This window comes from Herpailurus yagouaroundi, unplaced genomic scaffold (assembly GCF_014898765.1).
Source record: "Herpailurus yagouaroundi ecotype Mexico unplaced genomic scaffold, PumYag 530, whole genome shotgun sequence".
Taxonomy (NCBI): Eukaryota; Metazoa; Chordata; class Mammalia; order Carnivora; family Felidae; genus Herpailurus; species Herpailurus yagouaroundi.
The window spans coordinates 2,911,306-2,935,381 of NW_024412747.1; the positions used below are offsets into that span (position 1 = coordinate 2,911,306).

General features: G+C 45.1%; 1 protein-coding gene across 4 annotated transcripts in view; it reads right to left on the reverse strand.

Moving 5' to 3' along the window:
* Positions 1-24,076, reverse strand: part of MTR (5-methyltetrahydrofolate-homocysteine methyltransferase) — a 130,374-nt gene that overhangs the window by 48,941 nt on the left and 57,357 nt on the right. For all 4 annotated transcript variants that reach the window (XM_040464945.1, XM_040464943.1, XM_040464942.1 and 1 more), the window contains 8 exons: positions 23,702-23,818; positions 23,326-23,466; positions 17,475-17,564; positions 16,267-16,419; positions 14,184-14,291; positions 13,003-13,103; positions 4,917-4,984; positions 4,211-4,331 (listed from right to left, as the gene is read on the reverse strand). In XM_040464945.1, the coding sequence (XP_040320879.1) occupies positions 4,211-4,331; positions 4,917-4,984; positions 13,003-13,103; positions 14,184-14,291; positions 16,267-16,419; positions 17,475-17,564; positions 23,326-23,466; positions 23,702-23,818 (899 nt within the window). The remainder of the gene's footprint in view (positions 1-4,210; positions 4,332-4,916; positions 4,985-13,002; positions 13,104-14,183; positions 14,292-16,266; positions 16,420-17,474; positions 17,565-23,325; positions 23,467-23,701; positions 23,819-24,076) is intronic.

Genomic DNA, 24,076 nt, shown 5'->3' on the forward strand with positions numbered 1-24,076 from the left:
TTTCTGGGCACTGAATTCCTTCTGAATTCTCCATTACTCACAAAAAATAACTGAAAAAGACACTTTGCAGTTATTGGCTCTAAACCACTTAGAAAAGCTAACTGCCACACTTGTGTCTTTGAGAAGGTATGTAGCTAACAGGGCCAGATTGCCATTAAAGTCAATTCCAGGGGCGCCTGGGTGGCGCAGTAGGTTAAGCGTCCGACTTCAGCCAGGTCACGATCTCGCGGTCCGTGAGTTCAAGCCCCGCATCGGGCTCTGGGCTGATGGCTCAGAGCCTGGAGCCTGTTTCCGATTCTGTGTCTCCCTCTCTCTCCCCCCCCCCCCCCCCCGTTCATGCTCTGTCTCTCTCTGTCCCAAAAATAAATAAACGTTTAAAAAATAAATAAATAAATAAATAAATAAAAATAAAGTCAATTCCAGTTTGTGGCACAAAACCATACGCATGACAGACAAGAGAATGTTCGGTTTTCCATTCTCTTACAGCTACAGGTTCAAAAGGGAACTCTGGGCCTATTTCCGTGCCCACATGACCCCTAATCGGTACAGTCCTTTCGGCTTCTCCGAGGATCCATCAGACAGCCTTAAGGCTCACTGTGAATGTCTTGGGAGTACAATTCTAATTCTATCATGCCACCACAGGCCACGGAGATCTGGAAGAGCCATGGAGTTCTACCTCCTTATCTTCTTTCATGACAACTTGGAAGTCCTGAGCTGCCATCTGCTCAAATAACAGTTAGCAAAGGAAAAAACTGGAACACTGCTGAGCTCTCAACAGGTCTACAGGAGGCAAAATAAGGGCTCTCAGAGGGCTTCTAAGACATTCAAACTCTGAATGCCTCTAGCAAAGCTGCCTCTCCCAGGAGTAGACGGCATCTTACAGAGAAGCAAAAAGCACTAACTGTAAAGGAAGAGACTGAGAAATCAGACTTCATGAAAATTAAAAACTTTGTTATTTAAAAATACAACTAAGATAGCAAAAGGCAAGCCATAATGGAAGAATCTACTTGCAATATATATTTCTAATAAAGGGCTTGCGTCCAATATAAACAAAAAACATGTACAAATCAGTAAGAAAAGAGGCAGAATACCCAATTAAGAAAAAAAAAAGACTTAAAAAGCATTAACAGCCAACATACACATGAAAAGGTACTCAGCATCATTAATCAGCAAGAAAATACAAAGGAAAACCATACCAAGATGTTATTACATACCCACTAAACTGGATAAAATTGAAAAAGGTGTGGAATAACTGGCACTCTCATAATTGCCGGTGGGAATGTAAATTAATACGATCACTTTGGAAAACCACCCAGCAACGTCTAACGCCAATGATCACGTGCGTATGACCCAGCAAGTGGCATTCTTCCAAACAGCCCCAAACTGGAAAAACCCAATACCCGCCAACAGTCACATGGATGACTCAGCCACAGTGTATTTGCGACGGAATATTGCACCACAGTGGAACAGCAACTACTGCAACCGCTGCTTCGGGCCTCCCAGGTAGAACACTGCCCACAAGAAGCTGGACACAAGACAGTACACGCCACAGGACTCCATTTACATGAAGCCGAAATGCAGGCAGAACCAACCTACGGTGACGGGGCAGTGGTTACTTCTGTCGTAAAGGATGACTGGGTGGGGGCACCCAGCAAAGTTCCCAGAGTGCAGTATTACCGGGGGTTCATTTCTGTAAACGTTCATCAAGTCGTGTATCTGTGATTTGTGCACTTTTCTGTATGCCTGCTACATTCCAGCCAAAGGGCTTACTCAAATATGAGGGCCTGATTACGCACCGCCAAGTGAGGCCTCACCCACGGTCACTACTTTAGAACGGAGTCAGAAGGGGGGCGGGTTACACCAAGGCTCTGAGAGATTGCACGGGAAATCTGTTCTGCCCAGGCGTTTCTGGCACCGCAATGGAGAAGGGAATGGTTATCTGGAAGGACTGCCACTAGCTTTTATTTTCCAAGTAATTTCCTGGAAACAGCAACAGGCATGGAAGAGAACAGAACCAGAGAAGGCGGAGCTCGTAAAGAGAAGAAGGAACTGTGGCAGGTCAGGGGAGCCAGCTGCCCCAGCGCCCTTCCCTGGACCCGAGAACAGAGATTCTGCAACCGCACAGAGAGACAGTGGGTGGCTCCCAATCTGATGAATTCTAACTTGATATCCCAGCTTATAACTGTGAGGAGGCACTGATGGCTAATTCTGCCTACGATGGATCTTAGGAAGGTAGTTATGTTGCCTCTGGATATTTTTTTTTTTTTTAAAACCTCTTTAATCTGGTGGCTTTTACTTGGTAAGAGCTATAACAGAATGGACTATTTTGTAATGTTCCAATTTGCACATCACATTTACCTAGCTCATAATACGTTTTGTTACATCTGCTTCTTTAAATATTTATTTATTCTGTTTTACAACCATGATCCCGAAAGTATTTCATACTCGTAAAGGTCTGTAAGTTCTCTTATCATTCTCTTTACTAAGCTAATGAATATTCACGTTAAAATAATCAATCACCCAAGACTATGCTCACTGAAACTCCAGCTATCAACGGTTGGTCACATCCCTGGAGAATAATCTGCCACATATCCTAGTGGGTAAGTCCTTGGTGGGAAAAACAAACTCAGCTTTCCAAGGTGAGCGACAACAGCCACCTTATTGAGTCCTTCAAGCATGAAAAGTACTTAGTGAATAAATGACATATAACACTGTTACTACTTGTGAAAATAATCCATTCAGATTATAAATGGGATGATGGTTAATTTTATGTGTCAATTTGGCCAGGACACATGATCTAGTTTTTGGTCATACACCAATCTAGATGTTTCTGTAAAGATAATTTTTAGATGTGATTAACATTTAAACCAGCAGGCTTTGGGGTGCCTGGGTGGCTCAGTCAGTTAAGTGTCTGACTCTTGGTTTTGGCTCAGATCACGATCTCACAGTTTGTGGGTTCAAGCCCCACATCAGGCTCTGTGCTGACAGTGCAGAGCCTGCTTGGGATTCTTTCTCTCTCACCCTTTCTCTCTGCCTCTCCCCCACTTACTCATTTCAAAATAAATAAAAGTAGACTTAAAAAAAACGTCAGCAAACTTTGAGTGAAACAGATTATGCTCCATAACGTGGGTGGGCCTCGTCCAATCAATTGAAGACCTTAAGAGGAAAGACTCACGTCCTCTGAGAAAGAAGGAATTCTGCCTCCATATAGCCTTCGGAATCAAGACCGCAACATCTGCTCTTGCCTGGACTCCAGCCCTCTGACCTTCCCTGCAGATGTCAGTCTTCCCAGGCCGCCCGATCACATGAGCCAATTTCTTAAAATACATCTCTCTGTGTACGTATTATATTATAATATAATACAAAGTGATATACAAAATCTACATAAAGAAAATATATATACACAACCTACAGATTCTGTTTTTCTGGAAAACCCGGCTTAGTGCACAGTCATTTCTAGTGTAGGATCAAGTTCAGTGTTCCCCCCGGGCATTATTCCCTGCCAAAGTAAACAGTATGGGGCATAAAGAACATGTCATAAAAAGTCTAACAGTGCCCATAATTAACATATTTCCCCCCAAACATCATTATGATCATGACCCTCAGGAAAAAATCTGACAAACTCTGTAATGGCCATGTGACCAACTTAGAACTTTTTCCTCTTTAAACTGTTTAATCCAAAGGTTCTCAAAAGGTTCCCCCTTTCAGAAACAACTTCCCAAGGTGATTCTCTGATTCGTTCTTGCTAGGCTGGCCTTCTGCCTCAACTATTTCCAGGTTGGAGTTTCTTCAAGGGAACCTGTAATTACTCAATCAGACACCTGCTTCAAGACAGAGAGTGGGCTAAAGTTCAAGAAATGTCTTTGTGCCAAAAAATACACCTTCTCCACCTGGCTTGATTTCAAGAGGAGAGTTTAACAGAAATCTCAGGAACTGAATGGGAGGATTAAGGAAAAGACAATGACAAGCCAAAGGAATCCCAAAAAAGGCAAAGGGCGGGGAGATCACAGAGGAAGTTTCCTACAGCGTGCTGCAGAAGTGTCCTGGCCCAGGCCCTTGTCCAAGTGAAGACTGAAAGCTCCTGAGCTTATAGAACAAGGAGCCGATGAGCTAAGCATAATAAAAAACCACCCAGGTTTCATCACTGTTTGTAAACACTGGCATTTAAATGAATTTAAAGGACAGCAAGGAGCTCATTAGCATGACTTACCTCGATGTGGTCGCCCCTCCAATCAACAACGGAATCTTTATAGCCAACCTCTCCATTTCCTTGGCAACAAAAATCATTTCATCCAGGGAAGGAGTGATGAGTCCTGACAGGCCTATTATATCTAGTATTTCAAAAAAGAAGAAAGGACAGTGAGAATGAAGATGAGACAAAAGCAGAGAAGTATGGAAGACTCATTTTAGCAACTCTGTAATAAAGACCGTAAGACCTAACTAACATCGACTCCCCATTTCTAATTCTAAGACATCTCTCCTGACTGGGGAGTTTCGATTTACTATTTGTTTGCTTTACATAATAAATGGGATTTGTAACTTAACGTTACAACAGTGTACTTTCCACAGTTGGGGGAAGCCATGCAAATAAAATACATTGTTCATGATTTCCCAGACTTGGACGTGTCACGGTGTCTGAAGAAACATTAAAAACGATGAGACGATGAGATGTGGAGGAAAAAATCTAATGCAACCCTGTAATAAGAAGCCTGTTTCATTCCCCGTCTTCCAAGCTGCAAGGAGTTTCAAAGTCACCTATTCACTGATTCGACCCCCACCATCAATGACAATGAAAGCAGTCCCCCACCCCCCACAGGAGCTGGCACCTGTTGGATAGGCTGGGGCATCACCACTTACTGACAGACAGACACAGGGGAAAGGACACTTGGAGGGCCCAGAAGTCCGAGGCACAGTACCTGCTTTGTGCTCAACGGCAGCCTTCAGTATCTTGTCGCAGGGAGTCATGACCCCTAAATCAATAACTCTGAGGTACAGAAATGAGAGGTGAGAAAGTTGGGGAGAACCCAAGAGAGACAAAGCCTTACTTAGCCATCAAATACCCCTCTAATGTAAATTGGAATCACAGTGACTCACTAAGGATAGACAATGACAACTACAACTACCATTTATTAGGTACTTACCACATGCCGGGTGCTAGGCTAAGATTTTTAAAGCAGCTTTATTGACATAGAATTCATACAGCATAAAACTCACCCATTCAAAATACATGATTCAGTTATTTTTGGCATACTACATTATTTTTTTAAGTTTATTTATTTATGTTGAGAGAGAGAGAGAGAGACAACAAGCTGGTGAGGGGCACAGAGAAGGAGACAGAATCCCAAGCAGGCTCCACACCATCAGCACAGAACCCAATGCAGAGTTTGAACTCATGAACTGTGAGATCATGACCTGAGCCGAGATCAAGAGTCAGATGCTTAACCGACTGAGCCACCCAGGTACCCCTACGTTATTATTTTTTTTAAGCTCTAGTAAAATACATAAAATACCATGTACCCTTCTAACGATTAAGTTTAAAATTCAGCGGCCCTAATCAGAGTCAGTCACAGTGCTGTGCAACCATCACAATACCCAGTCATCTCCCCAAATAGCAACTCTAATCATCTGGCAACAGTTCCCCATTCCCAGTGGTCCCTGTGAATCTGCCAACTCTAGACATTTGTGTAAGTGGACTCATACATCATTTGTCCTTATATCTGGCTTATTGCACTTAGCACAATGGACACACACGTTCTGCCTATTCGCTCGCTGGTCAGTGGACACGTGGGCCGTCTCCACCACGCTGAGTTTTTTGCACAATCAATCCCATTTTACCTTCAAAGCGGCTCCAGGATGCAAGTACCACCATGGGCTCCATTTTACTGAAGAAGGGCCCAGAGACATTAAGCAACTTTGTCCATACAACTAATTAGCAGTAGATTTGGGACAAGAACCACGATCTGACACCAAAACCCATTCTCTTGGGCATTAAGGACAATAAAAACACTGGGCAAGTTCACTCAGTAAACACCTACTGAACAGGAGAGACTAGCTGGAAGCCAATTGGAAGGATCATCAGGAAGGTCGGTTCCTGCTCATGGAAAGCGGACAATATGAGAATCTGCTTACTGAGTCACGGGAGAGGGAGACAGAACCAGGGAGCAAATCACTGAGGGAGACAGGGTAAGAGACTCAAAGGAAAAGCTGACCCGAGGGCTTGAGGGCCACATACAAGATGGAGGGCGGGCACGGAGCAGAAGTGCAGGGGCCCGCTTTGTGGGAACACAGTAAGACTGGAGGGGCTCCAATTGATAGAGGAGGCGCTTTCTGAACTCAAGAGGATTCCCACCCTGGACAACGTCCCATGTACGACTCCTCTATTCGAGATTTAGAAAGCACCCATCATGGTGATCATTTTTACAATTTAATTTCATCATGAGTATTCATTTCACAGCATGATTTTCACGTCTTTCATAATGTCAACAATTAAAATGGGCAAAATAATTGGGGGCACCTGGATGGCTCAGTTGGTTAAGCATCTGACTTCAGCTCAGGTCATGATCTCACAGTTCGTGAGTTCGAGCCCCGTGTCGGGCTCTGTGCCGACAGCTCAGAGCCTGGAGCCTGCTTTAGATCCTGTGTCACCCTCTCTGTCTGCCCCTCCCTTGCTTGCACTCTGTCTCCCTCAAAAATAAACAAACATTAAAAAAAAAATTTTTTTTAATAAAACAGGCAAAGTAATTAAAAAAAAAAAAACAGAAAATCAACGAACTACTACTGGACACACCATCACCTGGTCAGAGGGGATGCCTGACAGGAAGGAGTCTTGCTTCTCGCTATGTATCTTTTTATACTCACTTTCTAGCTTGCTCCCATTATTACTTAAAAAGAAAAGAAAAAAAAAGAAAAAACTGGCCCATATGAATCCCCAGTAAAAAGCAAGACAATTTCAAATCAACGGTAACTACGCTCAGCTTTGTCGGCACTAACCCAGCAGAGAGTAAATGCTGTGCGTTTTACTGATGTGGGAAGGCAGGTCCTAACAACAGTGAGATGACACCACGTTTTTGTTTTTAGCAAATTAGGAAAGGCTGGTAACTACACCTTTTGTTAAACTAGGACCAAATATAGACTGTTGCATACAAAATTAAGTATAATAGCGTATTGCTTTTTAAATCGAGACAAGACGGCATACATCTCAAAGCTGTGTTCAACGTCATATGGTATTTTCAAAATTCAATTACAAATCATCAGTCTGATGGCGAGAATCAACTTGCTCTCATTCCTTTTTCTTGTTTTAAGCAGTGTGTCTTTCGGGAACATCTTACACATGCTTGCTTTGTTTGAGGACATTGAGGAGACCCTGTGGCTGGACAGAAATGTGGAAAGGGGGAAACTGTAGGCACAGAGGTCAGAGAGGGCATCTTAAGGGGGGCAACTAGTGAAATTTTCAAAATACCAGGTTTGAGATTTCTTTAGATATCCAAATGGAGCTCTCAGGTAGCCGACTGGATACGTGAGTCTGGAGTTCTGGTGAGGGGTCCATGCTGGAGACAGAACCTGGCACCTGGCACCAAGGTGTTAGAAAGTCACGAGACTGGACGAGATAAGGCCGTCCCGGGCCTTGTTGGCCTGGATGTGCCCCCTGGAAACTCAGAGCCTTGGGTCCAGACCTACTTTCATCGGGTCTTTTAACAAGACCCCCAGGGGAGGGGAAGGCACATGACAGTCTGAGAAGCACCACTGTGGGTGGCAGGACACAGAAGAGGTCCAAAGCCTGAGCCCTGGAGCACTCCCCTTATTTGGGGGTCGCACAGAGAAGAAAAAATCAGCAAAAGAGAGAAAACCCATGACGAGTGAGGAAAGAAGAGTTCTGAAAACAGTGGGCGAGGCGACTGGGACACAAGTTCAACTTCCAATTTATTAGCCTGTCTTAAGAATACTGGGAAACAGTCAAACAAATCATTCATCGGGGGCGTACTTCCTGACCTTCCAGGCACAGAGAGTAATACAGCTCTGAGATGCATAGAGGTGGTTGCTCACCATCAGGGACAAGCAAGCCCAGACAGAGGCCGCCCCCAGCCCCACCCTCAAGGGAAAAGGGATGTTCCCCACACATCTGGGCTGAGAAAGTATTGGCAGGTTCGGAACATGCTTACGGTGTGACATACGTGGAGTGTTGTCACCTAAACTGATGACCATTAGAAGCATCCGAGGAGGGGGGATACCTGGGCTGAATCTTGAAAAAAGTAAGTAGGTATTAGCTCAATGAAGGAAAAAAGAGGGTAGTCTACACAGAGACTGGCACTAAAGGTCCAGAATGATGAACCAGCTGGCCCTGGGGAACTTCAGCTGAAGGAAATGACCTGAAGCGTTGGGGGGGGGGGGGGCTTCTATGGCTGCTGCCATTCTTCCCGCCATCCCTTTCCACTGTCCCTCTGCTTTACTGCAACTTCCTGTTTCCCCCACATACATCTCCATTCCCCCTGGTTTCTCCTGGTTTCTTCAATTGGAGCCGTGTGCCCACAGGCCTCTTCTAATCCACATTCTTATATTATGCCACAGGAGAGACTACAGAGAATAAAAAATTAATGTTATGGGAAAATGCTGATTTTAGGAATCCTCTTTCTAAAGTGTTTATAAGAGAGCTTTAAACACAAGCATTTACTTTGGGCTTATAATTCAGAAAAAAAAATGTAAGCTGCACTCGATGCTTTAGCAAAGGCATCCGATACTAGATGAGAATACATATGATATTATAATAGATAAGAAGTCCCTTTTACTCTCTACAAAAATTAAAAAGGAAAATCAAAGCCATGCACCTGCATCCATCATCAAATGCTTCACATTTGCTGTCTCTTGAAGAGAACTGAAGATGACATTTGTCTCTGATCCTGCAATTCACACACGCTACCACTAGATGGAAGCACCCAACCACTCTGCAGTCCCCAGCCAAAGTCTCCAATCTGTGCTTAAGCGGTGCTGACAGTGTCTGTTTCCATTTCTCCTTTTTTAAAACAATGAATGAGACAAATTCTGGAAAGTCTCCCTTTCAAATATAACAAGTTGGGCAGAGGAACCAAATAGCTATTTTTCCAAAGAAGACATCTGAAGGGGCAACAACGTAGATCAGAAGATGCTCAGCATCACTCATCATCGGGGAAATGCCAATCAAACCCAAAATGATATCACCTCAAACGTGTTAGAATGGCTGTTATCAGAAAGCCGTGTGGTAACAAGTGTTGGCCAGGATGTGGATGAAATGCTGTCACCATAAAAAAAGAAAATGTAACTATATGAAGTGAAAGTGCTGTTGGCTAACACTATGGCGGTAATCACACTGCAGTATGTAAGTGTACCAAACCAATACGTTGTACACCTTAAACTTATACAGTGTTTTAGGTCAATTACATCTCAATAAACCAGGAAAACTGTATAACACACCCCACCCCTATACATACATATCAGCTTGAAAATCTCTGAATAATTATCTAGTGAGCATGTGTGGAGCACAGGACTGGACCAGTCTGCCCTTGACTTAGATAGTCATTTTTCTCACTCAGCTGAACACTCTAATATTATTCAGTTTGAAAGTATTTCATTTATAGGCATCTGTATATTGCTTAATTTTTACTCATACTAGACAGATTAGCAACAACTGGTTAAATATAAACAAGCCTGTTATTATTATCTGCTTCACCAGATCCATGTTTTTAAAGTACTAGATATAGGATATCTAATTTTATTTTATGTTTAATTTTTTTTAACATTTATTTATTTTTGAGAGACGGAGTGAGACAGTGCACAAGCAGGGGAGGGGCGGGGTGGGGGGAGGGGGGACACACAGAATCCAAAGCAGGCTCCAGGCTCTGACCTGTGCTAACACAGCTAGCACAGAGCCCAACGTGAGGCTCAAAGTCAGGAACCATGAGATCATGACCTGAGCCGAAGTTGGACACTTAACTGACTGAGCGATCCAGGCACCCAAATATAGGATATCTAATTTTAAATTTTCTGCTGACATATACCTACTTTTTCTTACACAAACAACGTGCATTAACTGTGTTTACAGTGTGCGTTTACCTGTGCTTTACCAGTGTGCATTTTTTTTAAATGTTTATTTTGAAAGAGGGAGCACAAGCAGGGAGGGGCAAAGGGAAAGGGAGAGACAGAATCCCAAGCAGGCTCCATGCTGTCAGAGCAGAGCCTGATGCAGAGCTTGAACCCACAAATCGTGAGATCATGACCTGAGCCGAAATCAAGAGTCAGACACTCAACCGAATGAGCCACCCAGGTGCTCCCACATTTTCTTTTTATATAAAAATTATTAAGGAGCATATTTAAAATCCATTTTCAGGTACTATCTGATCAGAAAACATTTTTAAATACTTTATATTACTTAAGAGGAATTTAACTAGAATGTTAACATTAAACATTACAGTTAAAGTTGTTTAACTTCATAATCAATAGTGGAAGATAAACTGAGAGAGCAGAGTCCTCCCTTTTGGAATCAGAAGCCCTGAGTATATGGCTTGCCACTTGCTGGCTGTGTGACCATGAAGAAACTCCTGAACTTCTCTAAGCCTCAGTTTCCTCGTCTGTAAAAATGAGAAAGACAATAATTGAAGCAGGCAGAACAGGATCAAAATCATAAGAAGGAAGGAAGGAAGAAAGAAAAGAAAGGAAAAGAAAACCATCAGGAAAAGAAGACAGAAAACAGAAAAATCAGTGATGTGAAAGCATTAGCTCATTTGTGAAGTGGTAACCACATGTTAGGTATCAGTGGCCTCTTGGTGGATCTATCCCTTAGGTCTATTCAAATTCTCAAATTTACGTGTTCTACTAGATCACAGAATGTAATGCATCATCCCCATAAAAACGTTCTCTGTCTGGACAGAACTATCATCTTTAGTCCTCTTGACTTCTTTTCCCTTCAAAAAGAAAAAAATCCTTACCACCTTACGAGATTTTCTGCATCGATGACAAAGAGCCTGGAATTAGAAAGCTGCCTTAAGATTTGGTTCTGGATGGTTTGCTAGACTCACTCACTAGCTGCGTGGTTCACTCCAGATCCAGCCTAGAACCTGGAGGCTCAGCAAAAGTATACATTTAACTACATAAGGTAGATGGCGGGGGGGGGGAGGGTGGGGCACTTGCCTACTAGCTAACACCATAAAATTAAACTGATCAGGGGGCCACGAGACACAAGACCCAAGAGGGCGTCTGTCGTGATAGAAAAGGTTTGTCCGTTCACTCATGTTTTTATAAAAGGAATAATTACAGTTTCACTAGCAGATGTTTCTCCAGTTAGACTTATGAGCAAAGACAAGCACCCCTTCAATGCACAGGACAGAGGAACTGGATGTGCTGGAGGAAAGCCTCGGGTTTAATAAGCAGGTTTCACAGATGCTGACATTCAGCCGGAGCAGCACCCTGGAGAAATGCCACAGTTCTCCCCGGCCTCTTAGAACGTCTTTAACTGGAGGAAAAAACATTCCTAGTGTGATTCTTTTGGCTACTTATCCATTTTCTGAAAATAAAAAATTATAAACTCATGACAATAATATCTCAAGAATTGCTTTAAGAAGTTTACCTACAAGCTGCTTTTTTTCAACAGTTTCTGGACTACGATCACAACTGTATAGGTACCTGGCTACTTAGCCTCATAAACAGTAAATTTCTTGAGAGAAGTCAACTAAATCATTTTGGTGTCTCTAGTGCAATGTGTGGTCTATAGCAGACGATCTATAAACATTTGTAAGCTGAATTCAATGCTGACTAATTATGATGAATGCAAACAGAAACCAACGACATCAGGTTTGAAAAGGTGAGACCAGAGCAGAGATATCTTGTAGATTTCACGAAGGAAACCCCTTATCCAAATACTTACTCCATAGTTGAAATCTCATGACAACAACCTCCAATGTATTTGCCTTTTAAAAAAGAATAAATACATCCCCAAATTCCTCATTTGCAAGACTGGGAGAGAGTACTAAGTGTTCTGACAGTGAGTGGGCAGAGAACAGAAATGTCTGTGAAGAAAGGGGCCAAAGTGCCACCCTGACACCGTTCTCGTTCCCTGACTCCAGCCTCCCTGAGGGCTTCTTGGCTGCATTACATTGGCCTCGAATACAGAGATGGTTAACCAAGTTGAAAGGAGGGAGGGGCTGGAAGGGTAACTGTCACGGGACAGCCGGAGAGACCCGTGAGGGGCCACGGCTGCGCCACAGGCCTGGCTCTCTTCTTCAGAGAGGACACAGTACGTTGGAAGGAAGTCCATGACTCACAGGGACTGTGGTTGGACATGGACCAGAGAAGGCATTAGTTGTATTAGGCTTTGGATCATAAAGAATATGTTGAAATCTGAGCAAAACATACACTTACTATAGGTCATCAGCTCTCACATGGAAATAACTTAGTGCTGAATATTTATCCACTCTAAAGAGACACATCAGCAAGAGATTTTACTTGTGTACATTCCAAAATCTAGCTTCATCATTTCCAAGAGGCATGCACAGTCCTGTTCTAAGCAGAGGAAGGAGAGAATTGTACAGTCAAAGCCTTCTTATAAAACCCCATTTAGCCAAAGTCTCAGCTCTAAGATCTCCGCTCTAAGACTGCCATCGTTTACTGAGGAGAAAAAGAGAACCCGCTCTAGGCCACGGGCTGCAGGCAGGAGCCCAGTGTTCTAGTAATTAGAGCCTCTGGCCCAAGGTCAATTCTCAAGAAGCCTCTTGGTTGTTCTGACCTGGCTTGAATAATTTTTACTGTTCCTTTTGTCCTTTTCAACCAGATTAACAGGTGACAAACTTACTCATTTATTTCATTTGAAAAGGTGTGTTCATTGTGGAAGTGCGAAAACACAGTCAGGAAACAGAAATTAAAAATAACCTCCAACATCCACGGCTGGACCCTACCCCTTCCAACCAATACAGAATCACTGCTGCAAATGCTTTAATTTTTGAATAAGAAAGGGGATGAGAGAGGTAGGTCTTGACTCACCTGAAATTATTGCAGCCAAGGACAACGCCAACTATGTTCTTGCCTATGTCGTGCACGTCCCCTTTCACGGTGGCCAACACGATGGTGCCCTGGTAGGGGTCCTGGGGAGCAAACCAAGCAGCTGAGCACTGCTGTGGTCACTTAGAACAGACCAACTTAAATCTCTAGAAGCAGACAAGTGTTGCCACAGAAAGCACTCTAATACAACAAAGACAACCCCAGAGACTGACCCAGAACCCACATCACATGCTCTGCAAGTACAAAGCTGTGCCCCCGAGCAGTTCCAAGGCAGCCTGCCTAGCAGGGGAGCTCAGGGAACTTCAAGCATGGGTTCCATCACCTCGAAGAACAGTTTAAGTTCGAATCCAACACGGTCCCATAGCTGAACGACAGATCTTAAACTGCAAAAACACTGTCTGAGAAATATTTATTGTGAGCAGAAAAGGGAGAGGCGGGGAACAGAGGGAGAAGCCTCATCAGAATCTGAACCACCATCTCAACAGCATTTAATTATCTTTTGTTTCTTCAATACCATTGTCCTAAGCCCTGCCAGCAACCCCTCCCTCAATTAATTAGTTAATTTTTAAAAAGAAAAGGAAAAGGCACACAAGGCAAGTGGGAGGTCTGTTGGAGCCATTCACAAGCTCACACCAATTTAAGGATTCAGAATCCCACGGGCCAAAGCTGGCTGAGCTTCTCGGGGAGCTGAACAAGGTCAAAGCTTCATGACTGACTCTGGCGGCACAGCCAACAAGATTTAAATTGGATCCGGAAGCAGTGCCAAGGACATTACCAGTATACAGAGAAAAATCAGTGAAGAGGTTTTCCAAAGCCAAACCTGACTCAGTTACCTCAAGGGGAGGGACCAATCTCTACAGCTACGGTGTCTAGCACAGCACCTGGCACACAGTAGGAGCCTTGTGAACGGTCAACAGATAAACAGAGTGGTTTTGTTTTGAAATCACGGGCTCGGTTTGGAAAACTATGCTCATATTAAAAATTCAGAGAGCCACATTCAGAGGAAAATCCCAGGGTATTCTGATATCTGCTAAAAGAGATCACCGCTCTATTTTATCAATCAGTGACAGGCACAGCCAAGCCCCATGGTCCCTATCCCAACCCAGTAACCGTCTCTGAGGCCAATTCCTCCCAGGGCCCACCGGCCTGGACAAATGACTTGCCTCCTCTTCTTCTATGCCAGCATGCGTTTTATTTTCTTCTCTTTCTTTTTCCATGAAAGGAATAAGGTGGCCAACGGCCTTCTTCATGACTCGAGCTGACTTTATAACCTAGGAAAAATACACAGAGTCCACCATCTTTTACCAACCCCCCCGAATGGTTGCTACCGGCCCCTCGTAGCCTCTTAATTTAGCATAAATGAAGAACACAAGCTTTGGCCTCGGGTCAGCCACACCGGAGTCCACTTTTGACAGCAGACAGGATGAGGAATGAGTTCCTCGTGGAGAAAGACAATGAATGAGGCACAGAAGGAAAACAAGGCTAGGACCCCCGTGCTGCGACTCCTGTCCTCTGAACCTCTCTGCACACTATTGTTTCTCAGCCTAGAAGGCCGCCCATCACTTCTCCAAGTTCTGTGTGCCCTTTTCCACTCACCAGAGCCCCTTCTCAGCCTTCCCGTCTTGCTGCCCAGCACTACAATTCACTTATAATTAAGGCTTATGCTGAAGCAAGAACGGGGCCTTTTACAGAATCCATCAACGTATGCTAATATTCACGGGTGGGAGTACGATGCACCGTCTCCAAGTGAATTCTCAGAGCAGAAACCCAGCAGACACCATTAGCCAAATGATCAAGGTTAATATAACCAGTAATGAGACACAGCAACATTCTTGGCCTCCTCATAGGATCCACTGAGAAGGGCACAGCATCACCCTTATGCTTGCCAAAAATGAGCAAACATCAGACAAACCCAAACTGAGTGGCAGCTATATAAAAACTGTGCTGCACTCTTCAAAAATCAAGGTCATAAGGAAAGACTGAGGAGCTGTCAGAGAGACCAGGATAAGAGCAGTGTGGGATCCTGGAATAAAAAGAAAACAGTAGTGGGAAAACTGGTGAAATCTGGGGCAGCTGGGTGGTTCAGCCAGTTAAGCATCCGACTTCAGCTCAGGTCATGATCTCGAGGTTGGTGGGTTGGAGCCCCGCATCGGGCTCTGTGCTGACAGCTCGGAGCCTGGAGCCTGCTCTGGATTCTGTGTCTCCCTCTCTTTGTCTGCCCCTCCCCAGCTCATGCTCTGCCTCCTCTCTCTCTCTCAAAAACAAGCAAACATTAAAAAAAAAAAATCTGGTTAAATCTGAGCAAGGTCTTTATTTAACAGCATTACACCGCCGTTAAGTGCACTCAGGTCAAGGAAAAATGTTTACCTTTGGGGAAGAAGCTGGGGGAGGGATACACAAGCCATTTCTCAAGGTGTGTTTGCAGTGTGTCTGTCTAATGTCACCTTAAAAATGCAAAGTTAAAAGTAAGTCAACGTCATGAAAAACAAAGACTGAGGAACTGTCACAGGCTGGAGGAGATAAGACAGGACCACAAATCGTTCCTCGTCTCGTGTGTGGTGGTAGTTTGGCTGGTGCATACGTGTGAACACTTTTCACACTGTCTCCTCCACAAACATGCACCTCATTGTATGTTAATCATACAACAAAAAAAGCTGTTAGAGAAAGGGTGAATGTTATGAAAGAAAGTGGGCATTTAGTTAAATACAGGAAGAGTAATTAGAAAAACCAAAAAGGGCCTTGTTCCGTATGACTCGCAGCCCCAACCCTGATGGCCCCACAGACGTTTTGTTAACTGATATGGTTAGTATCCCCTATAAATCAAAGTAAGAGTTCTGGTTTCTCGAAACATAAAATTTAATGTTTATCACTATTCTAAACGCATCCTTCAAAATGAATACTGGCTGGTCAAATCAAATGCTGACGTTATTAACTTTACATGAAGCAGGGGTTTTATTTTAATTTGGGGAAGAGCAGACAGGTGCTGGGAGTAAGATGTGGTGGCACTTCCTCCTCACAAAGCAAAGGATTTCCGGATGACCTCTAACCTCTAGCCTGCACATCGCCCTGAAGACGGACCTCCCGGATGTCACTCGTAGGGACATTTACAGAAAGAATGACCACATCTCAGTGCCCACGAGCTCTTGTCAAACTTCAAACTTGAGAAATCTACCCGAACTTACTATTTACTAAAAGACAAAGTCTTTTTCTTTCAATTGTGAAAACCACCCCCCATCTTTTGCCAACCTGAGGCAGAAACATTTTTCCAGCTCCAAAAAGGTCACCGACAACTTTCATGCCGTTCATGAGAGGCCCTTCAATTATATTCAGAGGCCGGGGATATTTTTCCTGGTTTAACCTGGCTTCTTCAGTATCCTCAATAATATGTTTTTCGATACCCTATTTAAAAAAAGGATAAAAATCACATTAAAAATTGGCCTAAGGCCAGTCAATAAAGAATGAATCACAGAAATGGTTACGAGTAAAGGTTTTGGAATTAGAGTATGCAGGTTCAAATCCTGGGTCACTAATCTCAGCAATTTATCAAGCCTCAGTTTCCTAAACTGTCACACAGTACCTGCCTCATGTGGTTAGTTTTGAGAATTAAATGAAATAACCTATGTAAAGTGCTCAGCTGGCTTTACTGATACAAGGTAAGCACTCCCTAAAAGTATGCAGAAGTAAAAGAAGGAATACTGTGAGTAAAGTCCAAATTCATCATAAAATACACTGCGTCCTACCTGAACGTTTAGCAGAGTATTCCTTACTAACGACCTCCTGTGGAAGCAGTGTGTGTTGTCAAGGTAAAGTTCTGGGGCTGGGGAGGAATGACAGTGGGCAGGACCCTTAGGCGAAGTCCAAACCCACAAAGCCTCCGCTGACTCACCCAGCCTTCACTGATCAAGCCCTAATCCTCGGTGTCCCCAGTTCAAGGTCCCTTGAATGTGGCTCAGTGATTCCACAACCTGCAATATGTGCATCTCAAAAAAGTGTCAAGAGGTTGAAAGTTAAATTCGAGAGCCAAAAAGAGAACTCGGAAGTTCTCCGAACCACAAATGAGGACACCGAAGCCAAGAGCTTATGTTGCCTGAAGTCCAAATTATCAGCAGAAGATCCAGGACTTGCTCGTGGATCAAATGACCGCAACTTGGTCTAGAACAGCGTTTCCCGACCTGGCAGTACGGACGTTCTGGGCTGAATAATTCTCTGTCACGCGGGCCCATCCTGTGCACTAGAGGAGGTTTACGGGATCCCCGGCCACTGGATGCCAGGAACACCTCCCACCCCCTACTGTGATGACCAAAGCTACCTCTAGACATCGCCAACTGTGCTCCGTGGGGGGGGGACAGTGTCCAAACTGCTCAGGAGTGGTCTAGGGAATCTCCCCTCCAGCAACCACCACGAGGCTCCACCAGCCAGCCTGTTCTCACCCACCCCGTGCTCCCACAGCTCACCTTCACAAGGGCATACTCGAGGCGTTCTTCAATGGGGCCATTCCTCCACTCGTCAGTCTGGACGACTTTCTTCCCTCCTTTGCCATGAGTCTGAGTTGAAATTAGGACAGAGAGTGGGTACAACAAGCCCTCACAGCAGAAAACTATGGCTTATTCTACTTTTATATTACTGGTGCCTAGTTGAGTGTCCAGCATGAATTAAGATCTCAATTAATGTTTGAGGGAAGGACAGAGACAAGGAGAGGTGTTTTAGGATTTAAGCTTGTGGTGGAAGGATAAAATGAGGCTCTGTTCCTCCTTTCCTAAGAGAGCAATTTCAAACGAAGTATGGCCAGGCAGAAAGAGAAGCTGTTCCCACATGTGCTGGGCCTCCGAAGGCCTCCACGTGGAGCATCACTACCCACAAATACATGTGGAGAGGCCGTCATGTGCCGAGTCGCACAGCACCCAGGACGCGGGCACACCCAAGGGGTGCAAGACACGGCCCACGCTCTCAAGGACCCCGCCACATTGTAAGGAGGCGGAAGGGGAGCCAGCAGAGAAAGCATGTGCCAGGGGCTGGATGAGTAGATGATCCAGACAACTACGTGCTACAAACCAGACCCAGGGTTTCGAGGAATGAGTCGTCACCACAAACCCGGGGGGAGAGAGACTTTGAGGAAACGGACAGATTCAGCAAAGGGACAAAAAGTGCAATGACCGTGGTCCGTGGGGTGAATTGCATGGCCTTATCTGTTTCTCCATCTCAAGTGGTGGCATCACTTGCCCAAACCAAAAATCCAAGTACATTTGTGAACATTCATCCCTTCCTCTCTTTCGGTCACTCACCGAGCCCTCAAAATTTCTCCCCGCTGGGTGCCTGGGTGGCTCAGTCAGTTGAGCGACCGACTTCGGCTCAGGTCGTGATCTCACGGTTCATGAGTTCAAGCCGCGCGTCGGGCTCTGTGCTGACAGCTTGGAGCCTGGAGCCTGCCTGAGATCTGTCTCCCTGTCTCTCTGGCCCTCCCCCACTCATGCTCTGTCTCAGAAATAATAATTTAAAAAAAATTTTTTTAAATTTCTCCCCGCAGTGCTTCCGAGCTTCCAAGGTCCGAGCCGTGAGCTGGTCTCTGCAGCCCACAGCCGCCCCGACCCCAGTGCACCTTCTACACTGGAACCAGAGGGGCCTGTCTAAAATGCAAATCACGAAGCACCCCTCCCCGTTCCCCACCTCCCCCCCACCCCCGTGAAAAAATTCACTGTAGGTGTCCTATTCTTCCAGGGATATATTCCCTTTCTAGGCCAAGGGATATATTCCCTTTCTAGGCCAAGGACCTCTGGCCACGGCTCCGCTCCGGGCCGTGCCACGCGCCAATCTGGCTTTCTCCCCCTGACCGCATCGGCTGCGTCTTCTGCCCCGCCGGCCCAGCGGCCCAGCGAGCCCAGCTACCCAAACACTGCAGCTCCTCACACTCCCCATCATCTCCCTTGCCCCTGGGCCTTCACAGTCATTCACCTGACACGCATTCACTCAGCACCCACCTATGGGCCAGCCCCCCCACCCACTACATGCAAATGCCCCTCCCTGGGGGACCACCAGCACCGCACTCCAACACCAAATCCTCGCCCGCCGGCTCGCTCCTCTCTAGCTTCCAGGCCTCCCCTGACCCTCGGCTCTGGGAGGCTTTCCCTGACCACCTGTACGCCTTCAGGTTCAGTGTCCCTCCTATGCATTCTCACGGCGTCCCGCACTCACCGCGCTGGATTACACCTGTGCTGTGCCTTTCTGTGCGTCTCACTCAACCGCAGAGCACATCTCTCTTACTACTTGGATCCTCCAGGCTCAGTGAGGTACACAGCACAGAACAAGAGTTCAGTAAATACTGGCTGAGTGGTTTAATGCTGAACAAAACCAGATTTTCTGCAGCAGTGTTTATACAGGACAGTAGAGGCCAAGTCACGGAGCACCAGAAATCCATGTGATGGAGCCTGGATTTAACCTCACAGGCAACTGTGGGGCGGGGGCAAGGGGTGGGGGCGCAGGACAAAATTCAAAGTTCTGAAGCTGCAGAATAACGAAGCAGTATTTTTAAGAGAAGCCCAGAAGGGGGAGGTTTTAACAGTCCGGGATAAAGGCCTGGACTACTACAATGTTGGTAACAGGAAGGAAGAAGACAAACACAAAGACATTAAGTGACAGACCATGTGTAAGCAGAGACGGAAGGACCTGGGAGAACCCCAGAACTGCAGGGCTGGGGTGCTCACTGCAGTAACGATGGCACAAGGGTCTCCTCACCTATCGGAAAAACTAAAGATGGCGATTTAAAAAGAATAGTTTGCAGCATGAGTCACGGGAGCCGACACACGGAAGCAAACTAAATGTCCGCTGGTGGATAGACAGATCCAGAAAATGTGGCAGAGGCATACGAAGTCATACTGTCCAGCCACGACGATGGCAAAACCCACAAAACCAGAGCTGTGTGGCACTGCAGAAGGAAACAGAAAGAGAAAAGAAAAAGCCCTGCTAAAGCTCACATTCATGTCACCTGACACACAGAACACCCCATTTGCTCTATGAGTCATCAGACAATTCCTGCCTGCGGGGTGGACTTGGAGGAGTGAAAACAGGGCAGTGTTGCAAACACTCTTGGAACAAGGACCTGGTGTGTCCACAGAAACCCCACGGTGTGCAGCACTTACGTGGTGGGGAGGGGTCCAGACGGAACGTGATTACAAACAGCGGCCAATGAGGACACAGGGAAGGCCAGTGAGGATTTCACCAAAGCGCTGGCGGCTGCAGCGAATGAAAACTACCCCACCCAATGAACGTGCTGCAGAAAATCAGTGCTTCAAGCCAGAGGGACACTGGAGGGCGGCTATTTCAGAAGCACAACATGGCACGCGGAGTCCACCTTGCTCTCCAACTAGTTACTCAACAGGATGTTCACCACGAGCGAAACACAGAATGCCTCACAGGTGAAACACACACAAGACCCACTGTGGAAGCTCAGCAAATACAAAGCTACCAGGTAAAGCGACCAATCAACTGTCATGTCCATCTGGCTGCTCCTTGTATCCATATCTACCGCTCTAAGGGAGCTTCTGTGTCACAGGGTCTTCACGGTGATTGCTGCTTCGTTTCTGGAATCAAGGGGAGTAAACTGCTCCAGAGGAAGACAGAGAAGAAGGCGACCTCCAATGGCAATGAGGAAGATGAAGGCTAGATGAAGGATCAGATAACTTTTTTCACAGAAAAGTATTAAGAACAGTCTCACAATCCAAGGTCATTCAGGAACGACTATGTTCAGAACAGAGATCCTTCCAGCCCAAAGGGGTCATGACCTCCATTAGGGTACTGCTTGGTAAGGAAACTGCTCAAAGATCACATGGTACCATGCCATCTCCAGATGTCATTACCAAAAATAATTTATTCATCACAGGTCAGTCTGCACCCGATTAAAAGAATTATTTTTCAACAAACCCATTAACTCCCCCAAAGTGGGATTAGAGAGCTTAGGGAGATCAGAGAGAAGATGCTTTCCACCTGTTCAACAAGGTATCACACAGGGACTTGGGTGCAGACTGCATCGTTTAATAACAAGAAGAGATAATCATTTTCTTACAAAAAAAAAAATCTTCAACCTTTACTTGCCCCTTAATATCACTGCTTTTTATGCTCCATTTGCACTTGGTACATCCTGAGAAATCGCTACAGAGCTGGCAACTCGTGGGACTTATTAAAGTATACCTGTTTTGGTTATTAATTCCCTTAATGGTAACAGAAGTCACCTTGAAGGTAGACAGCCTACTTGACAGACGGGTCAATGGCTTGTAGTAAGTCCTTGTGGCTACATTAAGAGGGAGGAAATTTCTTATATGATGGATTGTTAAGCTCTTGCAATTGCTGTTAAGATCTCCCTCAGTTTGGCTGCGCCCCAGGGGCAAAACCTCTTCACAGCTCAGCAGGATACACAGAAACAAAAATCTGTAAGCAAACTCTAAAACACAGATGGAAAAGAAGGACTGACATCACCTACAAAGTCAACAAAACCTTAAATGAGAACAGCCTTACACACAAGGATTCCCACCTTTCCTCCGTGAGAGCTGGCTCATCTGGACAGTGAAGGAAAAACTGAAACAGCACATCACTGTGTGGGTGAGAACACTCTGGTATAACTTCATGGTTATAGAAACTCGGATGCCCTTTTGGCTTCACCGGAACCCCGAGTTACTAACGGACAGGTCTCCCCACTCAGCGGAAGACAGGCTCGGAAGAAAATTGAATAGCGTTCCACACTCAGGTTCTTGATGTCTGAAGACTATTAAAGAGCTAAGCACTCTGTCTAGATGAGCAGAAACAGTCCTGGAAGGGGGGGGGGGGGAGGGCGATCCAGAGACTGTTTCGTATGCAATGAGGTGAGAAGCACAACTTGATTATATTTGCGGTAATCAAGACCGGATCCATCCTGGCTTTGGCCCATGAGAGAAATCGGAAATGTGTTTAAGGAACAGGAAGGAGGAGCCTGTGCTCACTGGCACACAGTCTGACCTCCGCGAGCTTCAATGAGCCCACAGCAATTTCAGAAACTTAAGTCTTGTCACCTGTAAGCTGACAAGGAGGCAGTTAACCCTGAACCTTCCTAGCCTTCCTCCAGAGCTCTTTAGTACTCACTCTTCGATGGAAGCTCAAAGTGAGCATCTCTGCCAGAGTTAAATTCAGATTTTAACACAGAAAACGTTAATGAGGGAGACAACATCCACGAGAGCACTCTACCACCTTCACAACGTGCTTTGTGACATTAACGTCCTCCTTTGCCTTCACTTTCAGAAATAAATGAGAAAGTTTTTTTGAGGTAAAGATCTCATCTTTCTTAGAACTGTAGGAAGCCACACCCATGACACATACTTAATGTACCCAGGACTGCCTGACACATAATAAGGGGAAACAAGGAACCAGTTTTCAGACTCACTGTAATTATTCTCATGTCTATAGATCAGAGGTGAACAGACCACAAGCCCTCAAATGCAGAACGCTGCCACAGGTGGACCAGACCCTGTGGTCAGGCACACAGACATAAACGTGTCACAGTGGGAACCCAGAAATAACACAGCCGCACAGGAAAATCCAAAATAGCTAATTTAAATTACAAGGAAGAAAAATATCTCATAAAATGGAAACGTGACTAGAAAGTTATAACAAAATCTCAACAGTGGCTAACTTTGGATGGTAGGATTCTGATTTTTATTTTCTTCTTTTGTTTATCTGGATTTTGTAAATTTTCTAGAATTAACATGTGTGACTTTGGTATGAGAAAAAACTAATTTTACCTTTTATTTATTTTTTTTTACAAATACACCATTTTTTTGATTTTTAAAAAAAATTAAAAAATTTTTTTAGAAACAGAGCACAAATAGGGGAGAGAGACAGAGCACAAATAGGGGAGAGGGACAGAGAGAGAGTGAAAAAGAAAGAGAGAAAGAGAGAAAGAGAGAGAGAGAGAGAGAGAGAGAGAAGCTCAAGCACAATCCAAGCTCAGTGCAGAGCCTGATGTAGGGCTCGATCCCACGACCTGGGATCATGACCTGAGCAGAAAGAGCCGGGCACTCAACTGACTGAGCCACCCATGTGCCCCTAATTGTACATTTTAAAATAAATGTACAGAAGCCTAAATTCAGAACACTGAAGCAGGCTGGGTATGGCCTGCTTCTGCTTCCTTACCCTTAACTAAGACATTTTCTCTGGAACTGTCTGTAGAAATTAAGTGATCCAAAGACTGGATTAGACACTTGCTTCTAGTCTACGATGGTCTAATGAACCAGAGTGACGAGTTCAGACAGGAAAAGCCATCTGTCAGAACACTTTTGTCTCTACCTGCGCATAGCGTAAGAGCTTCTCAGTGGCCTCGGGGTCTTTATTCCAGATGAGATCTTCACAGAGCTGGAGGAGCTCCTTATGGATATCATCATAGACAGGGAGGCTTCCGGCATTCACTATCCCCATGTCCATACCAAACTAAGGGCAATACAAAGAAAAAAAAATGAGAATTTCCAGGGAAATTCGGTGTCCATCACAACTACTCAGCTCTGCTACTGTACCGTGAAAGCAGCCACAGACGACGTATAAAGCACAGATAAAACGTTAGCCACAGAAGCTGCAGCAGGCCAGCTGCATGGGTCTGTCCCCACATCTGCAAACCCCTGTCCCGATTAAAAACTGGCTCCAAGTACAAACAGGTGTTGTACTGTACCTTGATGGCATGGTAAAGGAAAACCCCATGCATTGCTTCTCGAATGGCTTCCATTCCGCGGAAGGAGAAGGACAAGTTGGAGAGACCTCCACTTACTCTGGCTCCAGGTAATGTTTCCTAGCAAAAAATTTAAAAGGTGAAAAGATTACCCTATTTTGCCAAAAGTAGCAATCACATTCCTCAAGCTACATATACAAGAGCGGAAAGTAAAAAAAGTGAAGTTCGAAGTAATTCAGGGCTGGGCTTCTTGGAGCCAGACGTAGACTCAACTTGCCCTACCATGACGTCGCGGGAGCTCTTTCATAGACCGTCTTTCCTCCTACGCTCTAATCCCCTATGGGAAGATAAAAGATTCTGCTGTATCCACTTCATCTC